This window comes from Formica exsecta, unplaced genomic scaffold (assembly GCF_003651465.1).
Source record: "Formica exsecta isolate Colony F162 unplaced genomic scaffold, ASM365146v1 scaffold196, whole genome shotgun sequence".
NCBI lineage: Eukaryota > Metazoa > Arthropoda > Insecta > Hymenoptera > Formicidae > Formica > Formica exsecta.
The window spans coordinates 451,790-467,730 of NW_021849259.1; the positions used below are offsets into that span (position 1 = coordinate 451,790).

Here is a 15,941-nt window from a genome sequence, read left to right on the forward strand (position 1 = left end):
TAATTAATAAAAATATAATTAATAAAAATATAATTAATAAAATATAATTAATAAAAGATTAAATAAAAAGATTAAGTAATTGTTCCATATTCCATAAGTTCCTTTGTGAATACACCAATAAATATTTTTGACAGCTGACAGCTGTTATATTTCAAAAATACCGCATAAAACATGACGGAACAATCTTAATGGTGCGTTCGAAAATCCTATCCATTCTGCATAGAAATTTTTACTCCTTTTGCCCTGATTGGTTAATCAAAAGCTACTTTATCCTATGGATAGGATTTTCGAACACTCCCTAATTCTCTCTCTTCTTTTTTATTCTTTTTCAGCTTTTGATATAAATATGTAAATAATAATTTTAAGTTTATAAGAAAGCAAACTTATGTTTATACGATAACTATTATCATATTTTTAGTTATATATATATTATGTTAATATATATATTATGTTAAATTATTTTTTGGGAGACAAATATGGCGGTCGTACTATCGAGGTTATTGACAAATCCTTGATGTGATTACAACGGTTATCAATCAGCACCTTATCAAATGTATGCAAGATGCGCAAGGCTGGGGCAATTAGTATGACGAGGAACGTGTGTGTCAACGTTCGTGAAATATAATTTTAATATGTTAAAATTATGAGTATATTTGAGTGGACTCGAGGGGAGAAGCGAAAATGGCAAAGATACAATGGTCCTTGGCGAAGGCGCCAAATGTTCTTAAGTAAATCAATAAATTTGTATATTTATTTTTTATTGAAAATCTTATACTTATATCTATCATTTATAAAAATGATCTCTTTTTCTGCATCTAATTCAATTTCTTTTCACTTTTTATTTCTGTAATTTTTTAAAAATTGTATTAAAAATTATATTTAATTTTAGTTGTTGCTTTTGCATATAATTTTATATGGACTTCTTAATAAATAAGATCTGATTTAATTTTTATCTGTAGGATAAGTTTGAAGCAAAAATGGTGGCGGTTGCAAATTGTCTTCAAATCTTTATTCTACAATGATTTCTTAAATTGGAGTTATGCTTGTGATATACTTATGGAACCTATGTTTTGGTTTGTTGAGAATTTCACTGCCTGTTTGGGTCCGGTAAGATTATAATTAGTATTTATTCTTACACTTTTTATATATTATAAGTTGTATATAATATTGTATTTAAAATTTATAGCATATATTTAGAAATTATAACAATAAATTTTTTGCATATAAAGTTTAATATATTATAATATTATAATATCACACAAAGTTTACCACTTTATATGAATAAACCACAGAATGCCTCGCTGAGTATACATAATTAAATTTAATACAAACTTTATTATATTCACAATGTATTTACTAAGCATTGCAGCTTACAGGTATTTGTGGTGATGGTAAGCCTGCTAACTGCCAGTATCGTATATATTGCATACTACTTGGGTCTACCCTGGTGGTGGGATCGAAGTCCTTTGGTGACGATAATTCTGCTATTGGTTGGAAATTGGCTGCTGGTTAATGTCTGCTTCCATTATTACATGGGTGTGGCCGTGCCGGCGGGTTATCCGCCTCAGGGCGGCCTTATTCCAGAGGCTGTGAGTATCTGCAAAAAATGTATCAAGCCAAAGCCACCCAGAACACACCACTGTTCTGTCTGCAACAAATGCATCCTCAAGATGGATCATCATTGTCGTATCCTTACATATTTTACAAATCAGTTTGAATATTTCGATTATGTATTTCTCATTAATTAATTATTCTTCATAGATCAATTATTATCAATGAGAATTTATCCGGGCGTTCTGTAGTATCTTGACAGATCTTCCTTAATCAGCATGCAGCATGGCTAAACAATTGCGTCGGCCACTATAATCACCGACACTTTTTCTTGTACATGGTTTATACTGTGATCGGTATTACGTTTATCATGATATTTGGGGTGCGACTCGCATACGAGGAATTCTTTCCTGAGCAAGAACCGGAATTGGACGGCCATCCGGTGCGCCTCAATAATTCGGAAATAATTCCTGTGGTATGTTAACTGGTCGATGAACATATGCTTTATCCAACTATCATTTTTGAAAAATATTAAACGTTGCACTTAATTAATGCAGACGGAATCGCTGGATCATTTAAGCGAGGAGGAACTGGCGGAAATAGCGAGACAAGCAGCAGAAACCGTGGTCAAGGAATGGCAACGAAGATTGATAATTTTCGCGGGTCTGATTTGCATCGCCACGTTCACAGCGTTGGGTGCCTTGGCCTGGTGGCACGCGGGTCTAATCACCCGGGGGGAGACGAGCATCGAAGCGCGTATCAACAGCACGGAATCGCAAAAATACCGGGCCCAGGGCAAGTTCTATCAAAATCCGTACGACTTTGGGCCAAGGGAGAATTGGAGATTGTTCTTGGGAATAAAAAACAGGTTTCAAAATTTTACTAAAATATATATTGAAATGTTAAATGTTTGTGAGAGAATCTTTCATTAAAATACAATCAATTGATATTTAGAGAGCAATATAAATCATCAAGAAAGCTAATTAAACGAGAACAAAATGAGTATATTTATAAAATAATTTTATTTCTATGTCACAACAGTAAATTATATATAAAATAGAATATTTGTAAAGGAAATTGGAAATTAGTTTTGTTGCAAATTTTGTTCAGCATACAAGTATTTTTCATCAAATATATTGAATGTTATTTTCATGTTATTATTTTTACTGTCAAACATGGCGAATATTATTCTCGAAATGTATTTCGTTTATGTGTTGTTGCAGAAGCTGGTGGCATGTTCTGTTCCCATCAAACCATGGCCCATATGGTGATGGACTCACATGGCGAACCATTCACGATAGCAAGATCTCTTAATTTCTAAGATTCAGAAAGTCAATATCATCAGTCTCGCATTTTACAATTCATACCTTCTCGTGACTTTTCCGTTCTTGTATACGTTCCGATATTCTAGTCCAAACTGCAAACTGTTTTATTGCACTATCATAATTAATAGAATTATAACATATATACAATTAGCTTTTCACAACCGTCGATAATTTTCTCTTCACAGGTAATAATTGGAACATAAGCAGCATATAAAATGACTGCATGTGACTTCTCTGAAATTTTAAAATTATTTTTATATATGATGAATGGATATTATATCATAAAATGACGAGAAGTGGAAAAAAATTGTAAATGTTATAAATTCCTTAGTTCTAGATTAATTTGACTGACTAGTCAATTTTAATTGATTAATTGTGAGACTTGATTTTTGAATAAGTACAATTTAATAAACTATGTTTTTTTATATCTTTCGCGTAAAAGTCTAATAGATCACAATTATTACGGCCAGACGATATTCTCAATATAGGATATATAATGGGATACTCTAGTGTAAACACCAGGTGCGTCGATGATCGCGCAGCCCTGACCGAAACTGGTGATACCGATCACTTGAAAGAAGCACAAATTTTTAGGATGGATAATTTGCAAAGGACCTCCGGAATCGCCCTGGCAGGAATCCTTGGTCCAACCGCCATGAGGATCACCCGCACAAACCATGCTCGGTGTGACGCCATATGGAACCTCTTTGGAACTGTTGTGCCGTATCGTGCACGCTAAATTGTCTACCAAGTCCAACTGAGCCTTCTGCAATCGGTCGGTCTGCTCTCCAGCTGAAAGCACGTCATTAAACTTTGTCACTACATTGGTATTCCACTTTTCTTATTAGAATTTTCAAATTATAGAAATAAAGTTCCTGATAGAAAGTCTTTTAAATCTTTAAATTTTCGAATTCTGTATGATACTTTTTCTTTAAAAATTTTATGATCTTGAAACTTTCAAGACTTGAAAGAATTACTAAATTACCTACCGAATTCGGTAACACCCCAGCCGCTGATCCAGGCGTTCATAGGCCCGGTATCGTACTGTACATAAAGACATGCAGGTCGTATCGATGTGCTAAATGTAACGGCATTCATGAGTTGCACCAGAGCTATGTCCGCATACATCGCGGGTGGGTTGTAATCCGGATGTCGTATCATGGTCTTAATGGCAATTGTGACACCGGGATGCTGGTCTGTCAATCTATGAAAACCTATCCGTGCGTCAGTCGGACCGCCACTGCAAGAAGGCAAATCTTTAATAAGAACTAACTTCGTTGTAATCGTTCCATAAATAACTGTAAGATCATCCTCATAATTCTTAGCTCTTCAATCTAGGTAAAATTCTTTTTATACTTCTAAAATGCTATAATCTTCACGTGAATCTAATATATTCTGAATTAATCTTGAGGAATGCTTTTGGACTTTGAGCCTTTATCTAATTCATCGTTGCAGCCATTAATGGGATGGCTGCTGGATAAAAAAAAATCAAAGCTTTCCTGTCATAATTCTTAAATAGCTTAAGAAGTGAAAGAAAAATAATAGAAGTGTGTACTTTGGCCCATAAGTGCAATGCGCAGCAGAAAGTACCCAAGTATGTGAAATCAGTGTCGCGCCGCATATCAAAGTGAACGTCTCATTGGAGTTGCGTCTGCCCAAGGCGACCATATGCGGGAATTCACCGGGCTTAGCCTCGGTGCCGCCGACAATCAGGCGATTTGCATCCCGACAGACATTATCCACCTTGATCACGTCGGGTGATGTGCCGACCAGCGACATTATCTCAGTCGTGCCTACGAGTTCTCTCACGTATTCTTCGCATTCTGAAATTTGTTTTATATATAGACATTATTACAATTTACCAAATATATAAAAGTTTTTGAAGTGTTCCAGGTCCTTCACTGGATTCTTAAATGATCGGTCTCATTGTTACATTTTCAAATTTTTGTGTAATCATATTTTACTTACTAAGCTCTGATTTTGTCTTTGTTGGGCCAATCTTGATATCCGATAATGATGGTGTGCTTAAGGATGGAGGTTCAACTTTAATAGAAGGATTATGCGTATGAGATGTTATAAAAGGGTTATTAGCAGGTGCTGGTGTATACGATGTTGATGGTGTATTAATTACTGGTGCAGATGGCAGTGGCCTATAAGGTGTTTGTGTAACTGATTCTGGTGCAACAGAAGATTCTGTATCAACTCTTATATCGGTCCCAATGTTCAAGAAGGGATTGTTACTGTTAATCCAAGTTGCACTGCTGGAAAAATTATTTTCTTGTGGCAGAAATATATTTGGCACTACACTGAATTGACTTCTGTTGCCATAGAACGATAGAAAAGGATTGGTCTCAACATTGGAAAGAATGGATTGCTGAAGGAAAGGATTGGTTGCAATGCCTTCACTAAGTTGAATCTTGGTTGAATTTTTCTTCTTCGAAGAACCACGATTACCTAAAAAATATGAAAGGCATATTGTATATGTGGATATTTTTATAAGTATATATTATACACATACAGTTTCGTAATATAAATTGAAATTTTCTTCTTCTTCGAAGAACCACGATTACCTAAAAAATATGAAAGGCATATTGTATATGTGGATATTTTTATAAGTATATATTATACACATACAGTTTCGTAATATAATATTTTGTGACATAAATTCTTAGAATTTTAGTCTCTCATTATATGAATTTTAGAATAGAAAAATTTAAGAATGCATAGATTGGATTTATAGATTTTCGAATCAACAATACAAATATTATACTATCCATAAACGACATACATCTAGCACTTTCTTCAAAATTCCTAATATCCACAATAACAAACAACAATGGTATTCAAAACACAAAATAATCTATGATTGCTTCTGGCGGTAGTAACGCTTATTAATGATAATCCACCTGAATTTTTGCTGTCGGTGGGCTGCCAGATGAAGGCTATGATTAGAAAGATTACAACAAATATGCCGAAGCGAAGATCCATCGCCGAAGAGACACGCGCGAGGATATAGAATGTTCAATGTCAAGACATTCGACGACGGAGATAAACAGCGATGACGACGATTACGTGGTGGAATCCGCACTCGGCTTTCATCTCTCCCTCCTAATTTTACGGAGAACAGAGTGCGAAGAAGAGACGATAAAAGAAAAAATGCAGAAAGAGGCGAGAAGGAGAAGAAACTGTGTGAAAGATCAGGATGGGGAGGAATCCTAACAGTACTCAGGTCGCGCAACTCTTCGTTGCAATCTACCAAAAACGTCAATGTTGCAATTTTCAACATGGAAAGTTCAGCTGAAAGAGATAAAGCAAGCAATGATTAATCCGCCGATAATCGGCGTAATAAGAGATAAATTTTCTCTTAACACAGTTTTATATATCTGTTAAAATTGATAATTATGATTTTGAATATCTTTAACATAATTGTAGTTTTATATAAATATAGAATAAATATATAAATATAGAATATGATATAAATATAGAATATGATATATATATTAAACGCGAAATACTAGATATTTAAAATTTATATCTTTGGGCGATAACGTGGATAACGATAATTTTATGCTCGTCATGTTAATGATACGTTTAATGTGTTTAATAAAAAAATAGAATCATTATAAGATATATATACATATATTATTTTAAGAGACAGTCACTTATAATTGTTTTTATAATTTTAGTTTCCACAACGTTATATTTTGTTGATTAATAATCGTTGATTATGAATTGTAATTTAATTTAATCGAATTTGCTTTTGAAAATGCAGTACCTGTGTTTATGACTCGTAACGTTCATGCGGCGAAATAAGAGTAAGAAAAGAAAGATCAAGGAAAAGAAAATTCTTAGCGAAACGTTTGTCAAGAATAAGCATCAAGCGGATGCTGTTCGTTTTCATCAGTATGTGATTGATCTATTGGGAATCTTCAGTTCTGACGCAATCGGCTAAAGCAGATAAACCAGTCAATTCCGCAAAAATTGGCGAGATAAAGAGATACGAAACAACTGGAAAAAGATAAACTAATCCGGTATTACCCATCAATATGCAGAAATGACGTACTTGTGAAGCAGAAAGCGAAAGTTTTGATATATAAATAGCGCCGAAGAAATATAAATAAAGCTGGAAATAAAAGAAAAAAAGAAAAATAAATAAATTTGAAATTAATTGATGATTGAGTAACAAATGAAAAAAATTAAATTAATAATAATGAAATTATAGAAGAGGTACAGTGTCAGCAAATTAATTTCTCACTTGTTAAATAACTTCATGATAAACAGAAAAATACTTCCCTATGTGTATTAAAATGTTTTATTATATTAACATATTCACATATTTATATATTAAGATACTTTAGTTGATACTCGCGTGGTGTTGCAAGAATATTTTGGCTTGATGGATTCCTGTCTCATAAGCTCCGTGTGTTGTCGAGTAGAAATCATCGTGCGTGGCTTCGCCGGCAAACAGTATGACTGGTAAATTCTGTCATATTAGCAAAAGAAATTTTTTAATAAATTAATATTATAGACAATAGATTCTGATTTTTTAAATTTGACTGCATAATATTACGTTATTTTAATAGCAGTAAAGTCTTAAAAAATCTATTATATAAAATTTTGATATCTTGGAATGATGGAAGCATAAAATTTCAAATTTAAGATTAAAAAGGTTTTGCATTTTGAAAGTGCTTTATCTTACCTTCTTCGTATTATTGTGCAATATCGTCGCCCAAACCGGTTCGGCTAACGTCCTAGGCAAAACGTCGTCGTCCTCACAGTTCTTCGTGATATGACTATAGCCGCCCCTCATGTACTTATTCCCGTGCCATTTCGTTCTGACGCATTTCTTCACCGGCGGAATATCGTGACACCGTAAATAATGCATCAACAGATTTGTGCAATCCTGTGCGATTATCCACTCCGATAAATCCTCGACGATACGCGCTCCTCGCCCGCCGACCCACACTACGAAAGTGGCCGGATGATTCGGCAGGACATCGAATCCCGTGATATCTTTGGTCCATTCTGGCAAGGATCGATGATCGTCTCTATGCCAGAGTAATTGAAAACCTTTCACGTCGGTTTGCCACCAGGGTTCGCCAAAGTCCAAAAAGATTTTGTTAATCGTTCCGAAACCGAGATCCTCGATAGCTACGCTCAAACGATTTGGTAATGGCGGCTGAAACATATTTCGGTAATTTTCCTTCAAATAACCGAGTGAACAGGTGACTATAACGGCGTCGGCGATAATCTGCGTCCCTTTGGAAGTCGTCACGATGACCAGAGAATCCTTACGAGACTCGACAGAATCCCGCCAGCTAATGGTCTCCACGGGAGTGGCTAATCGCACCTTTTCCTCACTCAGATTCTCGATGAGAAGTTTCGTTAAAGAGCTGTAGCCGGACTTGAAGAGCAAATGTTCCGGTCCACCAACATACTACATGAAAATAATTCTTAGAGCACTTATATATATTATTAACACACATTGATTATAACTAAGTTTACCTTAAACTTGCCCCACAGACTCGCTGATAAATCGTCCAACGAATGGCAGCAGTTATCCACCAGGAGAAATCGTACGTTCCAATCGAATATCTCTTCCATCTTCTTCCGCGTCAGAGAATCGTTTCTTTCGCGTAAATATTCCTCGAACCTACATCTCATGATTGAACCGATGGTCTCGTATTTCTTTAAAGGCCACCGAGATTCGCAGATATCATCAGAGACGGTTCGTAAAAGATCGTCAATCTCGTGAATCAGGTTCTCGTTCATTATCGTTCCGTCGTCGCGCAAGAAGATTCCTTCGCCATCTGTGCCTTGAATGTTTGATAGTAAATTATTGTCGAGACAATATTGCGCCAATTTGCTCTTGTCGCCGTGCAAGAATTGCGCCCCGCAATCTATCCAATCGTTATTCCATGAAACAGAATGAATTCTTCCTCCAACTACATCTTGCGCTGTGAAATAATATGACAGGATAATTTGGAAAATTTTATTTGTTTTATTTTCATTTTTTGATATATATCCAGAATGATTTCTCCCTTTTTAAACTCGTACATTTTTATTTATTTAATAAATTGTATGTCTCTAGAAGTGAATTAAATTTTACTAAAATTTTAACACAAATGTGCAGATGTACCTTCAAGAAGAAGGTAATCCGTAAATTTTGCATCCTCTAGAGTCTTTGCCGCTGCCAATCCTGCAATCCCCGCACCTACTATCACGACTCTCGTTCTCTCTGTTTTTCTTGCGTCCGCATCTATTTGCACCGCTTCGTTGAAGTTGTTAACCAGTTGGTCTAAATCATTGCGCGTTCTACGCCATCCGAAGCAGTTCATCAAATCTCAGGTGAACCACCGTTTACTCTTTTTTTCTATGATTTTAATTCTCTAATTTATATATACAAATATATATAAATACAAATACCATTCTACTACATATATAATTAATATAAGTATATTATTCATATTTGAAATATTCTTAGTGCTGTATATAATAGTATAAAAACGCAAATAATAATAAATTAAATAATAATAAACGCGGATAATAAATAATTATAAAAAATATTCCTGTACAATGACAGGATAACATATATCTCTTATATTTTTTAAATTTTATCACAATTTACAATATCAAAATTTTTTATATGTTATTATATACAAATGTTTGTACACTTTGTAAATAAATGTGCTGGTTTTTGTATTATTATAAATATTCGTCTATTACGAACATCATTGATTATACATTTATAGTTTTCCACAATCCATTCGTTAGGAGAATGTAGTAGTAGAGGATGCAGTTAGAGATGCAACTTTAACCGCCTAAGAAAAAGCATGCAATAAATATAAAAATAATTGTGCAAAATTTGAAACTAAACCAACAAATTCAAGATAATGTTCGTTCCATTAAGTTTAAAAATAAAGTACATGTAATAAAAATATTGACAAGTAATATAATATAATGTAATATAAAATCCTTAAACATTGATAGTGAAAATCAAACTTTACTGAACAGAGCAATTCCTTTTATACTCAATCTTATCAAAATGGAAAAATTCAGTCAACACAGCGAAAAAATGTTAGAAGAGCTCCAACAACAGAGATAAAAGAAAAACCACACTTTAGTAATTAATATTATTTTACCTTTCATAAGCAATTAATCGATCTGCTTCGCGGAAACCAGTTCCCACCGCACCATGCACAGTAGAATAATAATGATCATGTGTAGCTTCTCCAGCGAAAAGGATTACCTAATATGATGATTATATTGTTTTGTCAATGTCAATAAAGTTTCTCTTATTATTAGTTACATAAGACAGAAATACATCATAGGATAAGCTAAGAATAAAAGAACACGAGTGTTATATTGAGTGTTATGATATTAAAATAAAAAATTAACAGAAGATGAAAGAATTAAATAATCTCAAATATTAATAATCAAAAATGTTTGCTTTTTTGTACATACAGGTTTATTTCCATCCATCATGATTGGCTCGGCCAAATCTTTCGGTCTTACATCCATTTGTTCGGAAATCGTGCTTTGAAAGGTATATGACCCATGAAAATGCTCATCGCTGTACCATTTGGATCTAAAGTTAAAAAGAGATATTAATATGCATCTGAGTAATATTTTTCTTCAAAATTTTCCGTAATTAGTTTTGAGAAATTACCTCAATATTTTTGTTGGCTTTACAACATCATAATATTTTCCGAGCGATCTTTTTAACAATAGATACAATCCATCGAACACGTCAACGTCCGATAAAGTTTCCATGTATCTCGCATTTTTCCCGACGATCCAGGCGCATAAAATATTCGGCTGGTAAACTACAGTAAGAAACGAAAACACGTCGCAAAGCCATTCGCTGCTCTAAAACAAATATTTGACGAGATTAATGCATTAATGCAATAATAGCAAAAATATATTGAAAATTATTTTTATTGATAAATAAATGTTCGTTAAACTTATTAGATATGATTATGTTTAAATATCTACTTACTTGACCACAAGTTTCCAGGAATTCCTTTTTGTCCTCTTCTGGCCAAATAATATCGAAGCTGGCCATATCCTCTGGCCACCATCTATATGGAAATTCAAGGAAAACCTTATTTGTTGTTCCGATATTTAATCCCTGTGATGAGGAATGACGTTAATTAACATTCACCTTAGGACATATCCAATTTTATTTTACATTATACTTGTTAATGACATTTTTATTTTACCGTTATCGCGCGTTGTTTTTTCTGCGGTAGTGGAGGCACAAACATCGTAGAATGTTTCTCCTTCAAAACACCCAGAGACCCAGTGAATATAACATGCGATGCGAAATATTCGCATCCGTCTCTGGTGGTCACTGTAACATCCTCGCCAGAACTGTAGTTGATAGTTGTCACAACTTTTTCGAATTCTATCTTCTCCATGACTGGTAAGTATTCCTCTGGTTGGAATCTGTCTGGAATCTTTTTCTGGAATAAAATAATTAATATACTTAATGAAATAATTAATAGAAAATATGTATCTCGATAAAGATTTATTTAAATATTAATTTCATTCTTAAATATCATAAAATTTTAAGCTTTATTTATTGTTTGTAATTCTCTATTTCTTTATTTATTTTATTCTTGAATTAATCCTATCTTTTTGTGCAAATTAATTTTAAAAGATAATATTTTATTTTTGGCAAAATACATTTTTTATTTCATTAAAACTTTGTTTTTATATATGTTATTACCAATAATAGATCAAAGAGCGTTTTGTAACCACGATCTTTCCAATTCAGCACGGAGTTGCCTTCGCATTCCCAGTATTCTGTCAAACGTTTCGCGGAAGTATCGAACCATGTGTCGCTGCATTCTATAGAATTTTCCATTTTTTCCATCCAAGATAAATATTCGGCAGCTCGAACAGGACTTGCAAAAGGCTTCTCGTTAAAAATCTTATAATATCTGTAACGAATAATAATTATATTATCATTATTAATATTAATGTATATTGATATTCGGTTTGTCCACAGTAGAAATATTTCATTCTAGAATTAAATTAAATATCTTTTTTTTTAGATCTGTTTATCTTGTCTACTTGTCTTGTTTTTTTTTTTGTTATATCTTAACTAACAAAAATTAGTTGAACAATGAAATCTGTTGAAATATTATAAGCAACTTTTGTTAAATAAATGCAGAAAATTTATCGTGTTTTTTTGCGATTCAAATCATGGGCGGGTAGGCATTAAGCGTGATTCATCATCAACCTTGTACTAAGTTGTGGTGGGGAGGCATTGACCAGCATTCACTATCACCAACAACATATGGCAATCATCTTGTCACGTGAAGGAAATGTAATTTATTCCTTCAACTACAAGTGATATATTTTTGATAGTTTTAAATATTTTAACCATGCAAATATATATATAATGCATTTACATGGTCTTTACAATCTATTGCAGAACAAATCATAGTAAAAATGAAACAAAATCCTTTTAATTTTTCATGACAAACCCTTATTAATAAAATTCAGTAAAACGTAACAAAATGTTTGCAAAAAGGTAACAACAAACTCTCTCGATATTTTGGTATTAATATTGTTTTAATTTTTTTCTTATTATCTCAAGAGAGAAGATTGTATTCCAATAATATTACATATTGTGAATTATGATCAATAAGGAATATATAATTTCAGAAAAATAGATCCAGAACTAGAGAAGTTAAGAAACGAAGTACAGGGACCACCAAATTTAGATACAATCATTTTGAACATTCAAAAAGTGTCATCGCGCATTCACGCTGCATACTTATTCGAGCATATTGGTAAGGCTACACTGCAGAAACTATGCTTGTTGCTGAGCTCCACAGCGACAGGGAAAATCTACGATGGCTGGCAAGAGTTCGCAGCACACATGGGCTTAACAATGGAGCAGATACGTGTAAGATTATCAGAAATCTGACAGTTGTAATAAGTATGCATAAATACATATATGCCAAATTGGGTGTGTATGTATATATTACTATAATAATTGTGATATTATTTTATTGTTCAGTGTATAGATTACGATTTCAAGGGTCTTCAGGATCCAACATACTATGTGCTTCTGACTTATGTGCAATCTCCGGAAGCAACAATGGACAAAATTTTTAATGCTTTGCAAAAGATGCAACGACTTGATATAATAAATGAAATTAAGGATTATGTGTACGATCTAGTCGATGTTCTGTCACAATGTGCCATGAGTGAAGGTGAAGTAGACAATAGCGACGTTCTTTTATTCTGGTATTAAGAAATGAATTATAAGCCTAGTCAAATTTGGATACTGACTAAAAAATATATAATAATTATATTTCATTATATTAATTATTTGTTGTGTATATTTAGGATCTGAAATAATTCAACCTGGATATCTACCAAAAGCACCATTAGTTCTGAGTCCTATTTTAATAACAAGAGAATGCGAAACCGGAACAAAAGAAAATGCATTAAAATGTACACCACGAGATATTCAGCAGAAGGTTGCTCTACTTGCAATTTCCAAAAATTTAGTAACAAAGCAAGCTTTTAAATTAAAATATTTGTTATTATTACCAATTATATAAAATGCAATTATAATTTCTTTTTATTTCAGCATACTAAACAGAGCTATGGCTGCATAGTTATGCTAACTTTTGCGGACGATGGTTTATCAACCGTGGAGTGTATCACAAAGATATTTAGATCCAAGCAACCCCGAATCGGCGTGCTTATATTGCAAGAGCAAGAGAAAGGCGTTTACAGTCAAGCTGAAGAATTTATAGATGATTGCTTTAAACAGGTAATTTAATTTAATTTTAATTAAAGTAAAGTCATATATAAAATTGAAATCAAAAAATAAATTTTTTTAACCAAATTTATAAAGTATTGATTGTACCAATTAATATTACATCATAAATTTTTCTACTTTAAGGTCGATTATATTATACCAATACTAACAAGAGGATACATTGAGAGAATAAATAATCTTGCAAAAACGTACGAACAGATATATAATAATTTGGATGAAAAATACTTGAAATACATATATTCCTTATTGAGATATGAATATGTGAAAAATCAATGTTGCAATAATCGCGTGAGGTGCGTATATATAAGATTTTGATAATAAACTAGTGAATAATAAATTTTTAATATATAAATTTTTGGTAGAATATCATTTCTATTTGTTTACGACTAATATGAAAAACAAACAAATGCCTTTGTTGATTTTTTGTTTCTCTTATCAGATGTATTGTTCCCGATAAGGATGTTTACACGGTCGTCCGAGCAAATCTACATCCCACATTGCAAGCGTGGTTTCGCGAAAGTGATATCGATGCTTTTGTTAATAATATTCTCTTCCATAAATTTTGATGTGAAAATCGACGAAAGTGCTTAGAATATAATAAAAATTTTATAAGTGGCCCTTAATAATTCATACTTTTGTAAAACATCTCATATAGCTTATTATGGTAATATTGATATTTTTATATTAACAAAAAATAAAAGAATATTGTGTTTATCTCTTAAATAATTCTTTTAATTGATTCATATTGCACTCAATTATTTAATTTTGACCAAGAATATAATTACTCACTCTTTTATGAAATAATTCCCAAAAGATCCTGTTTCCTCTTTAAGTTTTTCCTGTGCATTATTTATAATATCAAAAAAAATCATCATAGCCTCACTGCTTTCGTCCTTAGGTATCATTTCACCATTGCTGGCAGCAAAATTATGTTTGGTGGGATCAAATAGATTGGAAAATGAGCCCAACAAATTGTGCTTGGAAGCCAACTCAAATACTATATTTCCAGATTCACCATGGACCCATTGAGCTCCGAGGTCCACCACATTTTCACCTGGAAAAATGAAATAGTATTTAAATTTAAAATTTTTGTAAGTATATTCAAATTTTTAAAGATGCAAATAAAAAATTATTTTGCTTAAAAAATAGAGAATAGTTAAGAATATAATTGTAGAAAGCCAAATTTTTCTTCTGATGAATTACGAATAAAAAAGAGATTATTTACCAAAGTTCACAGTATGTATTCTGCCACCAATTCTATTGTTAGCTTCCAGTATAACAAAATCGTCCATTCCTTGCTGTAATAGCTTGGAGGCAGCTGCAATACCAGCTGCACCTGCTCCAACAATTATAGTCTTTGTTTTCTTCGACATTTTGCAGCCTCCCGATTAATCTTGCACTGAATAGTTTTGCTGCAATGATAAAGGCGTCTCTATATGCTGTTAGATGAATGATTGGAACATGAATGAGCTTAAATTGCCAAGCACAAGCTGATAACACACTAGATTGCTAAACCAATGGCTAAGAGAGATTATGATGTTATCTCAACATTAACAAAATGCATTAGCATTGCAATCTTCTTAAATGATTTTTACAGATCAAAGTTTGCGAAAAAAATATCATATATAAATAAAATTTGAATGTAGATTCCATATCATACGTTTACTTCTTTTTTAATTTCGAAAATTATTTCGAGTAATTTCACTATTATTTGGTTACATAAATTTAATCAATTTTATTTTAGCAAAAAATATATTATCGCAATTTTTTATTCAACATTTTATGTTCAAACTAAAGCTTTCTTTGCTGAGAATTCAAGATACGATCGTAAAATATGATATTGTGAGAAACGCACTTGCTAATTTTTGGTGGGATGATAAATGCTGGCGGACACACGTAAACAAAGCACAACAAAAAATAATAAATTATTTAAAAAAAAAAATTACTTATGGAAAACATCATTGCAAATTTAACAACCTTCGTTCTTCATGGATTGTAGGAATCGCTATACTAATACTACACGTGTTCACGTGTATAGAGTATAAACGACTGAATTGAACTGTCATGAACTTTATATATACACATGTAATGCCTAATATGATTGTGTTGTCGGCGATTGCATTCGAAAATCTAATTGTCAGGTGGAGCAGTATTTGATTAACCAATGAGAACAAACAGAATCCTTACTTCCTCTGTTCTGATTGGTCAATCAAACGCTACTTAATCTGACAAGAAGATTTTCGAACACAACTCGGCAT

At 32.7% G+C, this 15,941-nt stretch overlaps 5 protein-coding genes across 10 annotated transcripts in view; 2 read left to right on the top strand and 3 right to left on the bottom strand.

Annotated features, from left to right (window-relative positions):
- The window catches only part of LOC115234166, a 5,031-nt gene extending 4,817 nt beyond the window's left edge, over nucleotides 1-214 (bottom strand). Inside the window, exon 1 of the mRNA XM_029804964.1 lies at nucleotides 172-214. Coding sequence (XP_029660824.1) covers nucleotides 172-214 — 43 coding nt within the window. The remainder of the gene's footprint in view (nucleotides 1-171) is intronic.
- A 160-nt stretch (nucleotides 215-374) lies between these two features.
- Nucleotides 375-3,299, top strand: LOC115234215 (palmitoyltransferase ZDHHC16A-like). Of its 3 annotated transcripts, none has more exons than XM_029805054.1 (6): nucleotides 375-728; nucleotides 960-1,107; nucleotides 1,377-1,686; nucleotides 1,836-2,026; nucleotides 2,109-2,346; nucleotides 2,775-3,299. In XM_029805054.1, the coding sequence occupies exons 1-6, from the start codon at nucleotides 682-684 to the stop codon at nucleotides 2,870-2,872; spliced, it is 1,032 nt and encodes a 343-aa protein (XP_029660914.1). In that variant the 5' UTR covers nucleotides 375-681; the 3' UTR covers nucleotides 2,873-3,299. The 3 variants fall into 3 exon arrangements, with proteins under 3 accessions (XP_029660914.1, XP_029660913.1, XP_029660915.1); XM_029805053.1 differs by having other exon boundaries at nucleotides 378-728; nucleotides 2,109-2,419; XM_029805055.1 differs by having other exon boundaries at nucleotides 382-728; nucleotides 1,370-1,686; nucleotides 2,109-2,419.
- On the bottom strand, nucleotides 2,557-6,307 carry LOC115234212 (serine protease snake-like). The gene is made up of 5 exons (XM_029805047.1): nucleotides 5,783-6,307; nucleotides 4,845-5,330; nucleotides 4,432-4,699; nucleotides 3,866-4,116; nucleotides 2,557-3,668 (listed from the first exon to the last, which is right to left on the bottom strand). The coding sequence occupies exons 1-5, from the start codon at nucleotides 5,862-5,864 to the stop codon at nucleotides 3,337-3,339; spliced, it is 1,419 nt and encodes a 472-aa protein (XP_029660907.1). The 5' UTR covers nucleotides 5,865-6,307; the 3' UTR covers nucleotides 2,557-3,336.
- Nucleotides 6,308-6,499: 192 nt separating this feature from the next.
- LOC115234211 (spermine oxidase-like) lies at nucleotides 6,500-15,775 on the bottom strand. 4 transcript variants are annotated; one of them, XM_029805046.1, is made up of 14 exons: nucleotides 15,661-15,739; nucleotides 15,539-15,566; nucleotides 14,909-15,095; nucleotides 14,473-14,737; nucleotides 11,608-11,821; nucleotides 11,099-11,341; nucleotides 10,876-11,007; nucleotides 10,546-10,745; nucleotides 10,341-10,464; nucleotides 10,019-10,125; nucleotides 9,016-9,191; nucleotides 8,382-8,833; nucleotides 7,576-8,313; nucleotides 6,500-7,359 (listed from the first exon to the last, which is right to left on the bottom strand). In XM_029805046.1, exons 3-14 carry the CDS (start codon nucleotides 15,054-15,056, stop codon nucleotides 7,231-7,233), a joined length of 2,928 nt encoding a protein of 975 aa, XP_029660906.1. In that variant the 5' UTR covers nucleotides 15,057-15,095; nucleotides 15,539-15,566; nucleotides 15,661-15,739; the 3' UTR covers nucleotides 6,500-7,230. The 4 variants fall into 4 exon arrangements, with proteins under 4 accessions (XP_029660906.1, XP_029660904.1, XP_029660905.1 ...); XM_029805044.1 differs by lacking the exon at nucleotides 15,539-15,566 and having other exon boundaries at nucleotides 15,661-15,775; XM_029805045.1 differs by lacking the exon at nucleotides 15,539-15,566 and having other exon boundaries at nucleotides 15,630-15,752.
- LOC115234213 lies at nucleotides 12,108-14,406 on the top strand. The gene is made up of 7 exons (XM_029805048.1): nucleotides 12,108-12,417; nucleotides 12,552-12,795; nucleotides 12,910-13,105; nucleotides 13,242-13,405; nucleotides 13,489-13,674; nucleotides 13,807-13,976; nucleotides 14,123-14,406. Exons 1-7 carry the CDS (start codon nucleotides 12,404-12,406, stop codon nucleotides 14,247-14,249), a joined length of 1,101 nt encoding a protein of 366 aa, XP_029660908.1. The 5' UTR covers nucleotides 12,108-12,403; the 3' UTR covers nucleotides 14,250-14,406.
- Nucleotides 15,776-15,941: the final 166 nt, after the last annotated feature.

Bases quoted from the DNA above. Each gene is read 5' to 3' on its own strand.
- LOC115234215 (XM_029805053.1), top strand. From the start codon at position 682: ATGGCAAAGATACAATGGTCCTTGGCGAAGGCGCCAAATGTTCTTAA. The intron at 1,687-1,835 runs GTATCCTTACAT...ATCAGCATGCAG, and splicing joins CAAGATGGATCATCATTGTC to CATGGCTAAACAATTGCGTC. The intron at 2,420-2,774 runs GTTTCAAAATTT...GTGTTGTTGCAG, and splicing joins TTCTTGGGAATAAAAAACAG to AAGCTGGTGGCATGTTCTGT.
- LOC115234212 (XM_029805047.1), bottom strand. From the start codon at position 5,864: ATGGATCTTCGCTTCGGCATATTTGTTGTAATCTTTCTAATCATAGCC. The intron at 5,331-5,782 runs GTGGATTATCAT...CATATTTTTTAG, and splicing joins CACCGACAGCAAAAATTCAG to GTAATCGTGGTTCTTCGAAG. The intron at 4,700-4,844 runs GTAAGTAAAATA...AACAAATTTCAG, and splicing joins AAAGACAAAATCAGAGCTTA to AATGCGAAGAATACGTGAGA.
- LOC115234213 (XM_029805048.1), top strand. The intron at 13,106-13,241 runs GTGAAGTAGACA...GTGTATATTTAG, and splicing joins ACAATGTGCCATGAGTGAAG to GATCTGAAATAATTCAACCT. The intron at 13,977-14,122 runs GTGCGTATATAT...TTCTCTTATCAG, and splicing joins TGTTGCAATAATCGCGTGAG to ATGTATTGTTCCCGATAAGG.
- LOC115234211 (XM_029805044.1), bottom strand. From the start codon at position 15,056: ATGTCGAAGAAAACAAAGACTATAATTGTTGGAGCAGGTGCAGCTGGT. The intron at 11,008-11,098 runs GTAAAATAAAAA...TCCTCATCACAG, and splicing joins AAAAACAACGCGCGATAACG to GGATTAAATATCGGAACAAC. The intron at 10,126-10,340 runs GTATGTACAAAA...TCATCATATTAG, and splicing joins TGATGGATGGAAATAAACCT to GTAATCCTTTTCGCTGGAGA.